Here is an 18,982-nt window from a genome sequence, read left to right as displayed (position 1 = left end):
GATGTTGAGAAAGGGCTGATGGGAAATGTAGTTCAAAACTGCGGCGGCTGGGGGCTGGCTGCGTCCTCAGCGCGACCGTGGAGCTGGGGGTAAGATGGTGGCCGCCACCAGGGGCAGTGGAGGGTCCGGAGTGGGAAACCAGGCATGTGAAGAACCACGGCTGTCAGAAAACGAAGCTGGAGGTTCACTTCTGCCAGAAAGTCATTGAGCTTCAGCAGAGTTTGGTCGAGACTGGGGAAGCACAGAAAGTTCGAGGGGGCGGGGACAGATGAGGAAACCGGGGCTTGGCCGAATATCTTTTTTAATTGCTCTGCGGATTTTATTTGGGGGAGGATAGGGGCATTTGGGGTGGTTCGCTGGGTTAGTGAAGAGAAGAGATTTCGAGGGAATCGTTCAACCTCCCGCTCAGGTGTTTTTAAGTTTGGGGCGAGGCCGGTGAGGCCAAGGCGCGGGCGGCAAGGGGCGCTCGAGAGCGACGGGGCTCGGCCTCCGCGGCTGCCCAGGAGCCCGCGGCCAGTGTGCTTTTCATTCCGAGAAGAGAAAAATACGCAAGTGTCACGAGCTGAATTACGAAAAGAACGGAGAATGATGTAACACCCACTGCTCTTCTGAGTGTTATTTTTCAGGCAACCACCTTGGCTTCATTTTTTTTTGTTTCTGGGTTTTTTTGGTTTGTTTTTGAGATAAGGTTTCACCCTGGCACGCAGGCTGGAGTGCAGTGGTGCAATCATAACTTATTGCAGCCTGGACCTCCTGGGCTCAAGTGATCCTCCCGCCTCAGCCTCCTGAGTGGCCGGGACGACAGGCGAGTGCCACCAGGCCCAGCTGATTATTTTTATTTTGCAGAGATGAGGTCTCACTATGTTGCCCGGGTTGGTCTCAAACTCCTGGCCTCAAGCAGTCCTCCTGTTTTGGCCTCCCAAGTGCTGGGATTATAAAGGTGAGCCACTGCGCCCGGTCTGGCTTCATTTTTGAAATAAAAATAAGGCAAAAACGACATCAACAATCAGGGCCAGAATTTGCACCTATTTGAAAGCTAGTTTAAGTTTGCAAGACCAAGAGCCTTTTCTCCATTCCAGTCTTCCCGTTCTCATCCACCCATTAACAGTGAAATCTGTGGCCTTCGGTGTGGGTTATATTGTCCTGCAGATGGTAATATGTTGCAGATACTTATCTTCGAATTACCACATTTGCTTATGTTTACCTCCTTTCATTTGATTGTAAGCTCTTCAAGAGCAGAAGTCTCTTTTTATCATTATTATTATCTTATGAGATGGACTTTTGCTTTTGTTGCCCAGGCTGGAATGCAATGGCACGATCTGGGCTCACGGCAACCTCCGCCTCCCAAGTTCAAGTGATTCTCCTGCCTCAGCCTCCCGAGTAGCTGGGATTACAGGCATGCGCCACCACGCCCAGCTAATTTTGTATTTTTAGTAGAGACGGGGTTTCTCCATGTTAGTCAGGCTGTTCTCAAACTCCCGACCTCAGGTGATCCACCCATCTCGGCCTCCGAAAGTGCTGGGATTACAGGTGTGAGCCACCACGCCCAGCCTCTTTTTATTTTTATTTTTTTCTTTTTAATTTCTTAATAGTGCAGGGTTTGGTATTTACCTGCTATGCTCACAGTAAGTCTTCAGCAAATAATCATTAATTCATTCAGCAGTAATTCTGTCCATTAGGTTTCTCTACCTTACCCTTGAAGACACGTTATTTTGTGTAATACTGAAAGGAAGAATGTGTTCTATCCCTGCAAACATAGTTCCTTTCATTTGAGACTTACAGTGGGAATTCTAAGTGTGGAATTTCCCAAAAGCTGCTAGCGGGCTGGTGACCTACTGTAGACAAGATAGTAATGATAGCTAATACTTCATAGCACTTACCAGGTGCCATTCCCTATACTGATTTCTGTACATGTATGAACTCGTTTAATCCTCACAATGCGGTGAAGTACTACTGTCAGAGGCGTTGGAACCAGAAAACTCCATCTTGAATAGGAGCTGGGTGAAATGAGGCTGAGACCTACTGGGCTGCATTCCCGGACGGTTAAGGCATTCTAAGTCACAGGATGAGATAGGAGGTCGGCACAAGATACAGGTCATAAAGACCTTGCTGATAAAACAGGTTGCAGTAAAGAAGCCCACCAAAACCAAAACCAAGATGGCAATGAGAGTGACCTCTGGTAGCCCTCACTGCTACACTCCCACCAGCGCCATGACAGTTTAGAAACGCCATGGCAACATCAGGAAGTTACCCTATGTGGTCTAAAAATGGGAGGCGTAAATAATCCACCCCTTGTTTAGGATATAATCAAGAAAATAACCATAAAAATGGGCAACCAGCAGCCCTCAGGGCTGCTCTGTGGAGTAGCTTTTTTTTTTTTTTTTTTTTTTTGAGACAGAGTCTCGCTCTGTCACCCAGGCTGCAGTGGTGCTGCTGTCTTGGCTCACTGCAGCCTCCGCCTCCCGGGTTCAAGCAATTCTCCTGCTTCAGCCTCCCGAGTAGCTGGATTACAGGCGCACACCACCACGCCCGGCTAATTTTTGTATTTTTAGTAGCAACAGGGTTTCACCATGTTGGCCAGGCTGATCTCAAACTCCTGACCTCAAGTGATCTGCCTGCCTCAGCCTCCCAAAGTGCTAGGATTACAGGCTTGAGCCACCATATCTGGCCAAGTAGCCATTCTTTTATTCCTTTACTTTTCTAATAAACTTGCTTTCACTTTAGTCTATAGACTCACCCCAAACTCTTTCTTGCTCAAGATCCAACAACCCTCTTTTGGGGTCTGGATCAGGACTCCTCTCTGGTAACACTATCACTGTCCCCATTTTATGGATAAGGAAACGGAAGCACTGGGAAATTCGGTAACTTGCCCAAATTCACATAACCAGTAACTGGCAGGGTCAGGGTTTGCTCCCAGCCTGTAGAATCCATGCTTTTACCACTAATGAGTAAGGTGACCTTATGTATAAGGACTTTTGTTTTGGGGGAGGAAGGGAGAAGGAAGAAGATTTTCATGTGTTTGTAGGGGTGGTTGGGGACCAAATCAGAAATGAGGTTGAAAGGAGGAACAACGGGCACCTGCTCTGCCATTTGAGCCACTTCGTGGCAGGAAGAGTGAGGATGGGAGGCTGCAGAGCTGATGTGTGGAAGATGGAAGCTCTGGGCTCTAGCAGGGCTGTATTGGGCCTGGATGCCACCCAGTGAATGTGAGGGCCATTCTTTACAGCTCCTCACTCTGCCGCAGGCCACCAAGTCGCTTTCACACCTGACTGGACATCGCTTCCTCAACAGCAGGTTCATGGCAGATGGGGATGCCAGGGCAGCTGGGCAGTGGCCAAGAGGCTGGAGTGAAATACAATGAGAGGCCTTGTGCCGAGCACATGTAAAGTACACTGTGCAGCCAACCCAGAAATAACTGGGGAGACTTCCGAGAATGCATCAGAATTCCTGAATGAGCCGGCAAGGGCTCAGAGCTGTTGAGACTGAAATGTGGATGTTACTGTGATCTCATTTGCACTCATTGCTGGTGAGAGCTAGGACATTTGAGTTTTACCTACCGTGGAATTATTATACAGCCATTATACCAGGCTAGTGCAGACCTCTATTTATTGACGTGAAAAGAGTCACAGTCTAGTGACTCTTTACAAACAGGAAGGCAGAAGTCCCCAGCGCTTTTCAGGGACCCAGGCTCTGAGTACAAAGGGAAAATCCAGTCAGCTGGCCTACTGTGTTGGGGTGGTCACTGACAGCGTTTTTAAGACATGGTGTCTGAAACCCACAGTAATAGAAAACAGTCTTTGGGCTGGTCGCAGTGGCTCACGCCTATAATCCCAACTCTTTGGTTGGCCAAGGCAGGAGGATCACTTGAGCCCAGGAGTTCAAGACCAGCCTGAGCAACATAGGGAGACCCCCCATCTCTACCAATAAAAAATAAAAAATGAAAAACAGCCAGATGTGGTGGCACATGCCTGTGGTCCCAGCTGGATGGGAGGCTGAGGTGGGAGGATTGCTGAGGCCCGTGAGATTGAGGCTGTGCAGTGAGCCGTGACCGCATCACTGCCCTCCAGCCTGGATGACAGAGCAAGACCTTGTCTCAAAAAAATAAATACATAAAAATAAAACAGTCTTTAGAATATTGAGGTTAATTTCTCTACCCAGAAAGCAATCTTTAATTTTATTAATAAGAACACAAAAGAAGGTAGGTAGTATCCCAGGCAGCTGACTGCTTACATTTGGAACAGTGGCAGCAGCGATATCACAGGAAGCACATCTGTATGTCAGGCACTGTTAGCGGCCAGTCTCTTCCTCCATCTGGTGAACCTAGGCTCCGTTCAGCTGCTGGGCAAGGGTCTACTTCAGCAGAGGCAAGCCCCTCCCTAGCCCCCAGGGGCAAATCTTGATTCATCTGTACCAGACATGGTAAGTCTATTCCCTTTGCTGGAAATTGTTTTGGGAAAGGGTCTGTGATGCAATTCTGGCCAAGTTTAGGAAAGTTTTCCTGCTTTTAAAAACAACAGCCTCTCTTCTGGCTTTGGGACACTGAGAAGAAGTGATGCTGGGCCTGCTGGAGCCATCTTGCATCTGCGAGGCTTCCATTAAGTAGGAGCTGAAGGACTGCGATGGCAGAGTAGAGAGAAGAAAGAACATGAGTCCTCAGTGATGCTGCTGACCCGCAGAAACCGCCAGTCCTGACACCCCCGAACTTCAGACCTCGTTTTGATTCAGAGACACATTTATACATTTCATATATATACACACACATATATGTATACATATATATACATATACATATATACATATATATACATATACATGATATATATATACATATATATATATACATATACATGATATATATGTATATATGTATATATATATATATATATTTTTTTTTTTTTTGAGACAGAGCTTTGCTCTCGTCGCCCAGGCTGGAATGCAGTGGCATGATCTCGGCTCACTGTAACCTCCACCTCCTGGGTTCATGTGATTCTCCTGCCTCAGCCTCCCAAGTAGCTGGGATTACAGGTATGCACCATCACGCCCAGCTAATTGTATTTTTAGTAGAGACAGGGTTTCACCATCCTGGCCAGGCTGGTCTCGAACTCCTGACCTCAGGTAACCCACCCACCTCAGCCTCCCAAAGTGCTGGGATCACAAGCATGAGCCACCAGAGCCGGTCGCATTTTCGTATTCTTAAATGCAGGATGTGTCTTACAAGCAATGGCATCTCAGTTTGAGTGAATTACAAAATGTGAGATTTTAGGCTGGGCACGGTGGCTCACGCCTGTAATCCCAGCACTTTGGGAGGCCGAGGAGGGTGGATCACGAGGTCAGGAGATTGAGACCATCCTGGCTAACACAGTGAAACCCCATCTCTACTAAAAATACACACAAAAAAAAATTAGCCAGGCCTGGTGGCGGGTGCCTGTAGTCCCAGCTACTCAGGAGGCTGAGGCAGGAGAATGGCTTGAACCCGGGAGGCAGAGCTTGCAGTGAGTGGAGATCGTACCACTGCACTCCAGCCTGGGCGACAGAGCGAGACTCAGTCTCAAAAAAAATAAATAAATAAAAAGTGAGATTTTAAAAAGAAATCTTATTAAGTCATTTTAAGTTGGGTGTTCTGTTTCAGTCAAATCATCCTAAATGATAGCTTTTAAAAATAATTCTTCCCAGAAGAATGGATCATGGCAGAATACAGAAAATGAGCTCATGTGTGCAAGCTTCCTTTCTGAAATCATAACAGCTATGTGTATATGAAGTGTTTACTCTGTGGCAGGTACTCTGGAAGCACCTTTTATTCACTGTCTCATCTGATTCTCATGACAGCCCTGTCATTATCCCCCGCCACCCCCCCCCTTCCCATTTCACAGCTGAGGAAGTCAAGGTGCAGAAAGGTTAAAGGAACTCATAAGTGAAGGCACTGAGATCTGAACTCAAACAACCCAGCCTAAAAATCCATGGTCTCAGCCACCATGCTGTGTTTCCTAAAAAAATTACACTATGACAGTGGAACGTTTTTGCTTAACTCCAGAGAATTTAATTCACCCACCTAGAAAACCCGTCATGAAAACATAGAGGATTTTTTCCTGAGAGTTCTTAGGACTGTGGAACAGTGTCACAAATCCTGTTCAGAAACCTGGGATCATGCAGATGACCAGGCAGATGGAAGAAAAGTAAACATATAAAAATAAAAAAACCTGGGATCACTGCTTTAAGTTTCACCTAGCTTTAACTTTCTGGAGGAGGAGAAATATAACACAGACCCTATGCATTGAGAATAGATGGCGTTGGAGTTGTGGATTATCTGTGCTTGCCAACAGTGTCCAGGAAGAAAAGCGATGCATTTGACTTCCCTGTTTGGCAGAGCCACTGCCTCTAGAGTATTACTCAAAAATTGATTTTTTAAAAATAAAAATAAATGAATTTGAAGACGATATAATGTTCCGTGGATCTCTTCTGTTATTTCCTGGGCATGTCTCTCCATGACCAGAAACCCTTGCCTTCTTACAGCTGTTGCATAACCTTTGCTTGTGGTGGTGTTTGTTCCTGTTGCCTTGAAAGTCCCTTCACTGCATTCTCTTCTCTGCTCTGCAAATTCCAGCTTGTACTTAAATACTTCCTGTGAAGTTTTGACTGAGATGCTGCAACAATTCCCGAGCTGTTTCATCGTGGCACCTTCCTGGTGGCAGGTGGATTAGCACACTGTCTGCAACCCAGGAGGACCTGGAGGAAAGTCCCAGCTCTACTGATTCTAGCTGAGTAACCTTGGCAAAGGTCACCTCACTTCTCTCTGAGTCTTATTTTCTCATCTGCAAAATGAGGAGGAGGAGGAGGAGGAGGATCATCCAAACATCACGGGACTTCGTTAAATCAGTGTTTTGGAGCACTTAGCACAGCGCCTGGTGCAAGGTAAGCACTTGATAAATGGGAGTTCGTGTTATTTCAACATACTTTGAACACTCATCCCACTGCTTTATGACTATTTGTTTGTATGTCTGGCTTTTCTGCTAGATGGTGAGCAAAACAAGCATCATTCTTCATTCTTGTTTTGTTTCTAACTCTCTAAATCATCTTTATTCTCGTGTAACTTACATACAATACAGTATAACCATTTACAATGTATGGTTCAGTAGTCCAATAAGTGTATAGACCCATATAACCACAATCCCAGTTAAGATTTAGAACATTGTTGTCACCTCAAAAGCACCTTCTTAGGCAGATGCGGTGGCTCATGCCAGTAATCCCAGCACTTTGGGAGGCAGAGGCCGGTGGATCACCTGAGGTCAGGAGTTTGAGACCAGCCTGGCCAACGTGGCGAAACCCTGTCTCTACTACAAATACAAAAAATTAGTTGGGCGTGGTGGTGGGCATCTGTAATCCCAGCTACTCAGGAGGCTGAGGCAGGAGAATCGCTTGAACCTGGGAGGCGAGGTTGCAGTGAGCCGAGATCGTACCATTGCACTCCAGCCTGGGTGACGAGAGCAAAACTCCATCTCAAAAAAAAAAAATACAACTTTCTAGGCCGGGCACGGTGGCTCACACCTGTAACCCACCACTTTGGGAGGCCGAGGCGGGCGAATCACTTGAGGTCAGGAGTTCAAGACCAGCCTGGCCAATATGATGAAACCTCGTCTCTACTAAAAATACAAACATTAGCTGGGCATGGTGGTGCAAGCCCGTAGTCCCTACTACTCAGGAGGCTGAGGCAGGAGAATCTCTTGAACCCAGGAGGTGGAAGTTGCAGTGAGCCAAGATCATGCCACTGCACTCCAGCCTGGTTGACAAAATGAGACTCCATCTCAAAAAAAAAGAAAAAAATAAATGAAAAACCAAAAAAACAAAAACCTTCTTACCCTTGCAGTCAACCCCCATGATATCTAACCCTGGCCCCAGTCAACCACTGATGCCTTTTGTCACTATCAGTCGGTTCTGCCTGTTCTAGAATTCCATGTACATGTCATCATCACACAGTAGGGGCTCTTTTGTGTCTGGCTTCTCTCAATTTACCCATGTCGTCGGCATCAGCAGTTCCTTTCCTTTTCATTGCTGAGTATTATTCTGTCTTCATATATCTCAGTGTGTTTATCTATTCCCATGTTGAGGAATATTTGGGTTGTTTCCAGTTTGGAGCTGTTAGTAATAAAGCTGCCATGAACATTTTTGCAGTCTTTTTGTGGATGTAAGTTTTCATTCCTCTGGGATAACTTTATAAGAAACCACCATGCTGGTTTCCCAAGTGATTATAACACTTCACCAGTCCCCAGCCGTGTATGATAGGGTCACATCTTGGACAATACTTACTATGGTCAGCCTTCAGCTTCAGCCACTCTGGTGGGCATGTAGTGGTATGTCATTGGGCTTTTGATTTGCATGTGGAGTATCTTTCTTTCCCAAAGTGCTGGTATTACAGGCGTGAGCCACCGCGCCCAGCCGCATGTTGAACAACTTTCTATGTATTTTAACTGTATGTATATTTTTTGTTGTAGTGTCTATTAAAACCTTTCCCCACTTTTTTATTGGGCCGTCTTATTATCGAATTGTAAAAGTTCTTTATGTATTCCGGATACAAGTCCTTTCTCAGATTTTTGTTTGACAAATATTTACTCCTAGTCTTTCCAAGAGCAGAGGCTTAATTTCGATAAAGTCCAATGTATTGATTTTTCTTTTCTGGTTAGTGCTTTTTGTATCCTGTTGAAAGGACCTTTCTTTCTCCATTGGATTGCCTTTGCTGCATCTGTTTTTGGATTCCCTTGATCTGTCTGTATATCCTTATGAATCTCACACTGTCTTGACCTCTGATTCTGTCTCCTCCTCACCTTAGCAAAGCCACTGTGGTCCGCTTGGGTTTCCCCTCCCCAAGGCACAGTCAGGGAACTGTCTCCAGGCAGAAGCTGAGGCAGTCATGGGGTCACTGTCCTGTGTGCTGCCTGTTGTCAAGTGTCTGCTGCTTATATCTTGCCCAGTTTTCTGGTTGTTTGTGGCAGAAGGTCTTAATCCGTTTCTGGATCCACAGTGCCTGGCACACAGCACTCCAGACACAGTTCATTACAGTCGCTTTCGACTGGGAAAGTCGGTGGGGCCCCCAGAGAGCTTCTGGTCCATCCCCTTCATTTTACTAAACTGTTCTTTTCCTGAGGAGATCATTAGTCCTCTGCGTCCTCACTCCAGCCCACCTGGGCTTGACAAATGTTTATCAAATGAGGAAGCCGAGGTTCAGAGAACAAAAGGTCACAGGGACAGGCAGGGTTGGGCTGGCAGAACTAGGCCACCTAGGCTGGGGCCTTCCTATAGGACCAACCGGCAGGGCAGGGTCTGTCTCTCCTCGAGTGTCACTCCTGACACCTGATACAGGGTTTGTACATTGCAAGTTCCCAGGACACGCTTGTTAAATAAATGACCAAATGAACACATTAATTTATTTTAATGCTTAGTTCAAATGGCTTCTGCCTCTGCATATGATATTGTGTGTATGTTTGTGTATGTGTATGTCTCTGTGTGTGTATGTATGTTTATGTGTATCTCTGTGTGTGTGTCTGTGTGTATGTGTATGCTGTGTGTGTCTATATGTGTATATGTCTGTATGTGTGTAAATGTGTATGTATGTGTCTGTGTATATGTGTGTATGTGTCTGTGTGAATGTGTGTGTCTGTGCATATGCATGTGTATCTGTGATTGTGTGTGTCTGTGTGTGTGTCTGTTTTATTCGTGTATATGTGTATGTGTGTGTGTATATGTGTGTGAATGTTTGTATATGTGTGTCTGTGTATGCATGTGTATGTGTGAATGTGTGTGTGAATGTGTATGTGTATGTTTATATGTGTGTATGTCTGTATGTGTGAATGTGTATGTATGTTTATATGTGTGTGTGTCTGTGTATATGTGAATGTGTATTATGTGTGTCTATGTATGTGTGTGTCTGTGTGTATATGTGTGTGAATGTTTGTATATGTGTATGTCTGTGTATGTGTGTGTGAATGTGTTATGTGTGTCTGTATGTGTGTGTGTGAATATGTATATGTGTATGTCTGTGTATGTGTGTGTGTGAATGTGTGTTATGTGTGTGTGTGTGTGTGAATGTGTGTCTCTGTGAATGTGTGTGTGTATGTCTGTGTGTGTATTATATGTTTGTATAGGTGTATGTCTGTGTTTGTGTCTGTGTGTGTGAATGTGTGTGTCTCTGTGTGTGAATATGTGTGTGTGTGTGTGAATGTGTGTGTGTGTTCACATAGGGACAGGATTGGCCTCTCCTCCCCAGGCTCACAGGCTGAGTCTGTTAGTAAATTTTTAAAAATTTTCTCAGCCCCCCACTACAGTCATCATCCCCACTAGGGGGCACACGTGTCCCACAGAGAGGGTCTGCGCTCCTTAGGCACAAGGACTGGCTTCCCGCTGTCAGCGGATCCCCCTGAAAGCCGATCCCCCTGAAAGCCACCTCGTTGGTCTCCATGCCCTGCACCCCCCCTGCAAAAACAAGTCAAAACAACCTTCCTCACCAGGCTCCCCGTCTCCAGCTGGGCTGCTGGCTGCCATCCTGTCCTCTCCCCAGGGCCCTGCCCCTGGCTGAAGAAGGCAACAGAGTGGCAGTGGCAGTGACTGTGGGTGATGACCTCGCTGTCTGTCATCCCTGCCAGGGACCACCACATCCTCTCTGAGGAAGACTGAGGGGTCCTAAAGGGGCAGCTCTCCTCTCCCCCTCACCTGGCAGGCAAGAACCAGCCTCTCAGGGCCCAGAGTCTGGTCTGCCCTTGAATGTGAGTTCCTGAAGACAGAACAGTGGCAATGACCCGGGCCAATACCAGCCCACTTGCAAAGGCAGGCTGGGCGGGACCACAGCTCCATTCCTTGTACCTTGTAGACAGGTCACAATCAGAATTTCCTCACGGCCCGCAGCTCGAGACTCAGGCCCCCTCTATCCCAAGCTTTGGCGTCAAATTTCCCAGGCTCAGGTCCTGGCTTCACTGCCACCTATGAGTGACCTTGAGCAAGTTCTGTGAACCTCACTTTCCTTATTGGATAAATGATAACAGTTCCCGCCGCATAAATGAAACAGTGCGTAAAATACAGCAGCTGGCATGGTGCCTAGCACATAGTAAGCGCCCAATGCATGTTAGTGGTTATTAATCATACGATTAATATCATCATTACATTAACATAAGCTTCCGTGCGAACCAAGCTGTTCTTCTGAGGTTCACAAAGAAGCATTATCTTCCTCTAGCTCTAGGTCTTGGGCTTCTTCCTAACAGTGAGGCCCCCCACAGAGGGGCTACGGGAGCCTGAGGAACCAGCAGGGTTTGCTCTCTCGCCATTGTGCCTGTCTCAGAGCGGGCACCGTGCCCTACCCATCTCGTCTTGGCCCACCACCTTTACTGTTTGCGCTTGCCCAGGACTGTCTGCGCACACACACACACACACAACTGCACACTTGGAGTGGGTGGGTACTCCCCAAGGTGACATCTACACCCCAGGGTGACAGTGGACAGCTACAGCTGCGGTGGCTACTTCCCTTGCTCCCACCACACCCCCACCACCTCATGAGTTCCCTGGTCATGCTCCAGTCTCCAGGAGAGACTGGCAGCCGCTCTGAGCCTCAGTCGCAGGAGCAGCACCTCCCTGCTCCCGGTTGCTGCCCTCAGCCGCCCTGCAGCTCCAAGCAGCCTTTCCCCGTCACTCAGGCTCCCCCAGCAGAGAGATTAGCATTCACACGGAGGAAGGCACCACAGCAGGGCAGCGCCTCCCGTCTTGTCAAGGAGCTGAGGTTCATTCCGGAAGCAGAGCCAGCTGGGAGTGGCGCTGTCCAGGTCGAGGCCACCACTGGAGGTTGGGACACGGTTCTGGGCACAGAGAGGCAGTGGTGGTCTTCTCCAGTACAGGCTTACAGGGGGCTTCCCCACCCCAGCAATGCCACCCTCTGCCATCCTCTGATCTGTCGCAGAACTACTGGTCGCCCAGCTCTGTGTATGTGGAGAGACGGCAGGAAGGACCACAGAGTGAGGATGTGAGGAACTCTAGCCGTCCTGAATCTACCACTGTTCAGTAATTTACAGTTCAAACCGGATTGTGCCAGCTCACATATATGGGACACTTACCCAACGTGCTAAGCATCTTCCACGCGTTATCTAATCAACCCTTACAACTCTAAGAGACAGATACCAGTAGGATCTCCATCCTACAGCTAAAGAAACTGAGGCACAGAGGTGTTCAGACACTTACCCAGGCCACAGAGGTAGGGTGTGCTGGTGGAACAAGGTTCAAACCCAGGAGCTCTGACTCTGGACGCCTTGCTTTTGGACTCTGTTATTTCACAGTAGCCAGCACCCCAGACCCCACCCTTTGGCTCAGCTCTCCCTCTCTAGTTGCCCTTTATTTGCCCTCTCCCAAGCCCCTGAGCACTCCTGCTCCAATTCCCAAGCAGCGGCTCTTTGCAAGGAAAGGGAGGAAAAAGGACTCAGCCTCCGTGGGGACAATGTCATAGTCAGGATTTAATTCCCCCATTTAAAGGTCCACCCTTGCCCTGAGCTTCACAATAACCCCTGGGATGGGAGCCAGTGGGCCAAGGAAGGGGCACCTGGGTCCCAGGAGCCTTCTGTGGGGAGCTCTAGGCTGAGAGAGGTAACTTTCTGCAGCAGGAGCTGCAAATGTGCAGATTGCGCAGAGAGCCCAAGGGTGGGAGAGGCCCCGGGAATAAGAGGCGAGCGTGGGCTGGGTGTGCGGGGAAGGTGTAAACACAATCTGCTCCCACCAAAGCCAGCCTTCTCCCTGGGGGAGACAGCCCCCCCACCCAGCCCACATGGCACCCCAGCTGCCCAGGCAACCTCCAAGCCCAGGCAGCCACAGCCCCGCTGGCCGCCAGCAGCCCCTTCCTCTCTTTTTCCCGCCCTTCCTCTGGTTGGGATCCCTGGAGCAGCCACCACCTCCTGCGCAGGTTCTCGGAACAGTGCTGTGGAGGGGCGCTGCCCTGGGGTAGTGCGTCTGGGCCGTGAGCCAGCTCCATGACCTCGGCCTGACAATTCCTCAGACCAGTGGAAGGAGATGAGCAACTTGGAAATGGCAGCAAGCATGAGGTGACAGGAACATGGCAAATAGATTAGAGAATAAATGCAGATAGGATCAGGGAACACAGACTGGGTCCCGGGAACAGTGCCCTCTGGCCCTCAGCCTGACAGTTCTGTCACCAGGAAGGCCGATGCCTCCCAAGAGAGACAGGCTGACAGGAGCTGAGGCAGGCGATCACGGGCTCACGGCCTGGGTCAGGCTGGCGCTCTGGCTTTGCCTCTGCAGGCTCCTTCCCTAGTGTGACTTTCCCCCTGCCTCCTGCCTGCCCTACTTTGAGAGGCTCCCACAGAACTGCCTTCGCACACACCCCAGCCAGGCTCCCCGAGGTACCAGCAGGCCCTCCCCAGCGGGGTGCGCCTCCTCCCCCACCCTGAGCGCCTCCCCAGCGGTTCCCTCTCCTCTGCGGCATCCCTCACCCTTTCCCTTCCTTCCCTTCAGAGGCGGAGTGGCGGCTGAAGTGCTGCTGTCTAGAGAACTCCATCTCCTACTGCCTGGAAGTCAAGGGCACGGGCCAGCCAGGCAGAGACATCGCCGCTGGGCTGGGAGGGGGGCTGGCTGGGGAGGAGAGGCGCGTGTGCACAGAGGCACGGGGGGCTTTTGAAGACTAATAGCTGTGAGACATCGGGAGCAGCTGCCTGCAGGGTCTGCGCCTGGATCTGGGAGCAGAAGCAGAAATCTTTTATCTCTGCTCAGGATCGCGCAGGATTGGAAAGAGAGAAATAGCAGAGCAGCTGGGGGCAAAGGAGGCAGCCGCTGGGACTGAGCATCAGCAAATTGATAAAAACAAGTGTCAGGCTTTTTCCTTCCCACACGCTACTGCCCGTTTGGAACACACGCGCTTGCACACACACAGAAAACACATTCGGAGGACAAGCTGTCAGTTGCTCCCATCCAGCTGCGGGCAGACATGTCACAGATCCAACTGGCATTTCTTATTGATAATTTCAGCAGAGCAGCCAGTGACAGGATGAGCTCTGGGAACCGGGGAAAGGCAAATGACACAAAAGCGAGTGCCACTGTGGCAAACCGACACCAGCACCTCGGACCACAAGTGGAGGCTTAACAGAATAACTCCTGGGCTGACAGGCAGTTGGCCAGGCCAGCAAACCACCCCCAACCCCTGCAAACTGTGTTAGGTTCCAGGGGGAGGCCGCCTGCCATGGTGGGTAGGAGCGTGGGCCCTGCAGCTCCAGTGTGAGCCTGGGAGCCTCCACTTCCTAGCTAGGTGATGTTGGGCAAATTATTTAACCTCTCTCTGTGTTTCCCCATTTAGAAATTGTGGATAATAACATTACCAGGCTCTGTGGGTGACTGAAGATTAAATTAGAGAATGAATGGAAGCCCTTGCTTAGTAAATGTGAGCTATCAGCCATCCCTTGTTTCTGGGGTCTCCTCACTCCTTACTTATTCCTGCCTCTTGCCTGGGCTGCTGGCTGCCCTGGAATTAGCCCGGTGGACCCAGCAAGTCCCTCATCCTAGGCTTTCTCAGGCTCAGCAGTCCCTCAGAGGAGCCTCAGGAACTCAGAGGGAAGGAAGCCCGTCCAAGAGCAGCTTGGTCTTGGATCGAGGCTCAGCCAGGTCCTGCTCAGGAGCCCACACCCAGGGCCTGGGGGAAGGGGAGACTGGCAGGTCCCAGGCTGAGAGGGAGGCGTCTACCTTCTCTAGTGCTGCTTCCCCCCATTCTCCCTCTTGCTGCTGCTCCAGCTCCCACAGCATCCTCCTGGGTTAGGGGACGAACCAGGACCTGAGCTGAAACAGAAAACCAGAACACATCAGCATTTCTCCCACACCTGGGGATGGGACTTGCATTTCAGAGTGGATGTTCCAGAGCACCGCCTCTCCCTTGGGCATCCTCCGACACTGCCCTCATGCCCCAGCACGACCACCTCGCCATCCCCAAGCCTAGAAAATGTGGTCAAACCACACCTGGTTCTCTTCAAACTAACCCTTGCCCCATGGCCTGGAACTCTCTGTGGGAGGGCTGGGCTCTCTGTGGGAGGCAAGAGTAGGCAGGAAGAGCTATGGCTGTGCCCAGCCCCTCCCTGTCCCTCCACAGGTCCCGGCCGCATTGGGCTGTGGGACTAGAGGCTGCAACTAGAGCCTTTGAAGCTCTAAGTCTCCCGGCTCTGAGACTGCGCTCTCTCAAGGGTTCCTCAAAGGTACACTTGAGTTCCTCTCAAGGGCTCAAGGTAGCAGCCAAAGGCATGAGTCCATCCGCCTACTTTGAACCTCCATCAGTGACCACAAGAGCTGAACACTGCCTGCTATCCTCCCACGTGGCCGGGCCTTGCCTATTGCTTCCTGCCTGTCCCCAGCCTTGCCCTCTGCCCTCCCCAGCTCCCAGCCCTGCCCTACCTGCCTGAGCCAGCTGATCCCAGTCTCTGGGCCTGAGCCCCACCTGCAGAGGTGAGGGCTTACTTCAGAGGTTCTTTCTCCCTAAACAGAGGAAAGCACTGGGGTCAGAATTGAAGGGCACGACCTTCCCATGTTTCTGACTCTCCTCTTCCTCCTCCTCCCATCCCTATCAATTCACCCCAATATTGAGGGGCAGGACCACCTAAGGAATCAGTTGGCGTTTAGGACAGTGTGACTGGAGAGTAGAAATGTCACCCCCACTGCCAGCCTTCCACGGCAGCCACCATCGGCAGGTGGTTCCTCGATGTCAGACCAATTTTTCCAGTTAACTGGGTCCCAAGGAGTTAATAGGCAACTGCTTCCTTCTGGCTAAGTCACGCCAGGCCAGGCCTGGCCAGATGGTCCTCAGATTTGGCCTTTTCTCTCCTGCCAGGAGGTCCAGGTCCATTTCATGTAGAAGAGACCCTGCCTGGAATCAGGGGCCTGAACGTCCCGCATTAGCCACAAATGAGATAGATGATCTAGAGCAAGCCACCTAAATCTCCCTTTCCCTCAGTTTCCACAACCATTAACCAAAGATTAAAAACACATGTCCTGCCAATCCTCTGGGGTTACTGAGCCTCCCGAGTGACTTAATATATAAGAAACCTCTGGAGAAAACCAAAGCACAGGTCCCGAGCATGAAACAAGACAGCTGCTAGCATTTATGGAGCAATCACTCTGCACCCTCACCAAAACCTCACAACCACTCTGTTATTAATCCTAGTTTACATATAAATAAACTGATGGCGTAAATTTCCCCCATAGTCTTTCCATTAGTAAGGGGGAAGCCAGGATTTAAATTCTCCCTGCCCAACTCCAGACCCGGGCTCAATAGCGTGGACCACCCAGCATTTGAGGGCCTCCTATCGGGGGAGGCCCAGGGGTGGTCATTATAGCCGATTTAACTAGCGATATCAATTAGGCACTATTATGATGATGCCAGCTGGCCTATCGAGTTGAGGTGTTGCAGAAATGCCTCCGTTTCCTGTACAGGCCCAGGGCTTCCCATTGGGCCTTCTGATCATCAGAATCTCGGGACTCAGAATCCCAGGACTCAGATAACAGGACACAGAAAGACTGAAGTTCTCTTGGTTACCAGTTTCCGCACATATAAGGGACACATTGCTGGCAGGTCCCCACTCAGAAAGAGACATGGATGGTCACAGTACCCGCCACCCGAGTCTTCCCTGTATGGAGACACCCTCCTGCCAGTGCGCCCTGACCCAAAGATGTCATCGGATCTTTTTTACTCTGTTTCACTGGGAGCAAAAAAGTCACTCTTCAGACAGATCTCCCATGCTGAGTCCATAGGCACAGAACGAACCCCTCATGCACGGGAACTTCATAAACATTCGCTGATTTTTTCCAGTGTTTGGTTGGGATAGGCGCCCCTATCATCGAAAGACACTGGTCACCCAGGGAAGGAAAAGTCTGGAAGTTCCCCCAACTTCACCCCCCAAAGACCACATGGCTCCAGCCTAGGGAAGAGTTAACTTTCTGGCCACTGGAGACAGCGTCCTGCCCGCAGGGTCTGCCCAGCCAATGGCACTCGATGCTGATGATGTCATGCTCCTCCCGTGCCTTCTATTGGGGACTGGACAGCGAATCCTGCTGGAGGCTCAGGCAGCAGAGCTGAGGCGGGGCGGGGGCAGAGGAGGAGGAGGGGGAAGGGCAAGGAAAGGCAAGCAAAGCCACACAGAGCTACTCCTGCCTCATCCCTCCTTCCACTCCCCTGTGCCTTCCGACAGAAGGTGCCCCGGGGGACCGCCCCGTGCTGGAGATGAGAGGCACAGCAGCTTTGGTCTAGAGGAGCAAGCTGAGGGCTCCCATTCCCAACTGCAGAAAACAGACATCCAGCCTGCCCAGCAGGCGGACAGGGAGCAGGGTGCCTAGGGCAAGGGCCAGGATACGGTGCACGCACAGGCGCGCACACAGGCACACACGTGCACCCCTAGGCATGCACAGCCACAGCTTCCTTGGCAGCACCCTCCCTCCCCCAGCCCAGACTCCTGCCTTACCTGCCTGAGGACTGAGGGTCCGCGTCCACACTGCTGCCCCTAGCTGCCCCATCCACGTCGCTGGGCTCTCTGTGGGAGGCAAGAGTAGGCAGGAAGAGCTATGGCTGTGCCCAGCCCCTCCCTGTCCTTCCACAGGTCCCGGCCGCATTGGGCTATGGGACTAGAGGCTGCAACTAGAGCCTTTGAAGCTCTAAGTCCCCCAGCTCTGAGACTGCGCTCTCTCAAGCGTTCCTCAAAATGCCCTCCCAGCCCCCCTGAAGGTTCACGCAGCCCCTGCCCACCTTCAGCTTGGTGGTAGCCCAGCCCCATGGTTCCCCCCCGACCAACCGCCAGCCATAGCCCAGTCAGTTTCTCACGGTTGGACTCGGTTGGCAAATCGGCGGCGCCAGAGCATTGCCAGGGTGCTGAGCAGGAAAAGGGTGGTGCACATGGCGCAGCTGCCCCATCCCCTCCCAGACCAAGTCTGCAGAAGGCCACAGGCAAGGGGCCAAAATGGCCCCAGCCAGCTCTCAGGAGCCACTGCCGTCTGTCCTGTGGTTCCTGCTGGGGATGGATTAGGAGGCTCAAGCTGATTAGTGGGTCAGCGGCCCCGACCTTGTGAGGACTGATTAAGCTCACTGGGCCCAGGTTCTCCCCTCCAGCGGTAGGGTCAAGGTGTGCGCTGTGGCATTGAGCACGTATTCGGAGTCTCGATCTGATGAGACTGGCCCTTGCTTGCAAGGAGCTGCCAGTCTAAACAAATGTGCTGTCAAGTACAATGACTGCAGTAGAGTGGACCAGGAGTTACTCAAGGCGCCTACAGGGCACTTTCAGAGTTGCAGGCATCAGGGCAAGGTTTAAAGAGGAGTAAGGGCATCTGAAATTGCAGAGAACAAGGCAGGATGAGCCCTCAGACAGAAGACACTGCCGAAGCTACTGACATGAAAGCATGGAGCATCTGCCAGTAACTGCAAGGTGAGTGGAGGTGAAGCAATGATGTCACCGTGGAAGCATCAGGAGAGGAGGAAGAAAGGGGAGGAATATTGGATAATGAAGCCAGAGAGACGGGAGACTCAACAGTGAAGGGCTGGCAGTTTTACCCTCTGGACAATCCTCTCCAAACTTTTCTGATTACACGCCCTCTTCAGTAAAAGGCAGAATTCAAGTGTGCACTCACAAAATAGACAGGTGCAGCCACTTACAAATTATATGCTAGACTACTGTACAGATTCATTCCTACACCATACGACTACATTACATTTGCAAAGGATGAGATGAAAAGAAATAGATATACGATTTCTCCTATTTTCTTTCCACATCCCAAGGGGACCTGTTGGGCAGCCACTTGGTCACACCAACCTTGAGAAACTGTTCAGTGTGTGTGTGGAGCATGGAGCCGGCCATGGCCACGCTGAGACATGGGTCTGGGAGTGGTGTGAGAACCTGAACCCACCCACTCCCCTCCACCCCCTCCAAGACCCCCAGGAGGCATTAGATTTTCCTTCCCTCAACAAGGGGGAGACAGTGTCAGAGGC

At 50.6% G+C, this 18,982-nt stretch overlaps 1 protein-coding gene across 1 annotated transcript; it reads right to left on the bottom strand.

Moving 5' to 3' along the window:
* Nucleotides 1-4,412: 4,412 nt before the first annotated feature.
* PRCD (photoreceptor disc component) lies at nucleotides 4,413-18,946 on the bottom strand. The gene is made up of 5 exons (XM_002827872.5): nucleotides 17,825-18,946; nucleotides 17,469-17,537; nucleotides 15,409-15,489; nucleotides 14,710-14,802; nucleotides 4,413-4,614 (listed from the first exon to the last, which is right to left on the bottom strand). The coding sequence occupies exons 1-3, from the start codon at nucleotides 17,896-17,898 to the stop codon at nucleotides 15,468-15,470; spliced, it is 165 nt and encodes a 54-aa protein (XP_002827918.1). The 5' UTR covers nucleotides 17,899-18,946; the 3' UTR covers nucleotides 4,413-4,614; nucleotides 14,710-14,802; nucleotides 15,409-15,467.
* Nucleotides 18,947-18,982: the final 36 nt, after the last annotated feature.

This window comes from Pongo abelii, chromosome 19, assembly GCF_028885655.2.
Source record: "Pongo abelii isolate AG06213 chromosome 19, NHGRI_mPonAbe1-v2.0_pri, whole genome shotgun sequence".
Classification (NCBI taxonomy): Eukaryota; Metazoa; Chordata; class Mammalia; order Primates; family Hominidae; genus Pongo; species Pongo abelii.
This window is presented reverse-complemented; position numbering and strand designations above follow the sequence as displayed.

Excerpts from the sequence above, each read along its gene's own strand:
- PRCD (XM_002827872.5), bottom strand. The coding sequence starts at position 17,898 with ATGTGCACCACCCTTTTCCTGCTCAGCACCCTGGCAATGCTCTGGCGC. Across the intron at positions 17,538-17,824 it reads TTTGCCAACCGAGTCCAACC|AGAGCCCAGCGACGTGGATG; the intron begins GTGAGAAACTGA and ends TGCCTCCCACAG. Across the intron at positions 15,490-17,468 it reads GACCCTCAGTCCTCAGGCAG|GGAGAAAGAACCTCTGAAGT; the intron begins GTAAGGCAGGAG and ends TCCTCTGTTTAG.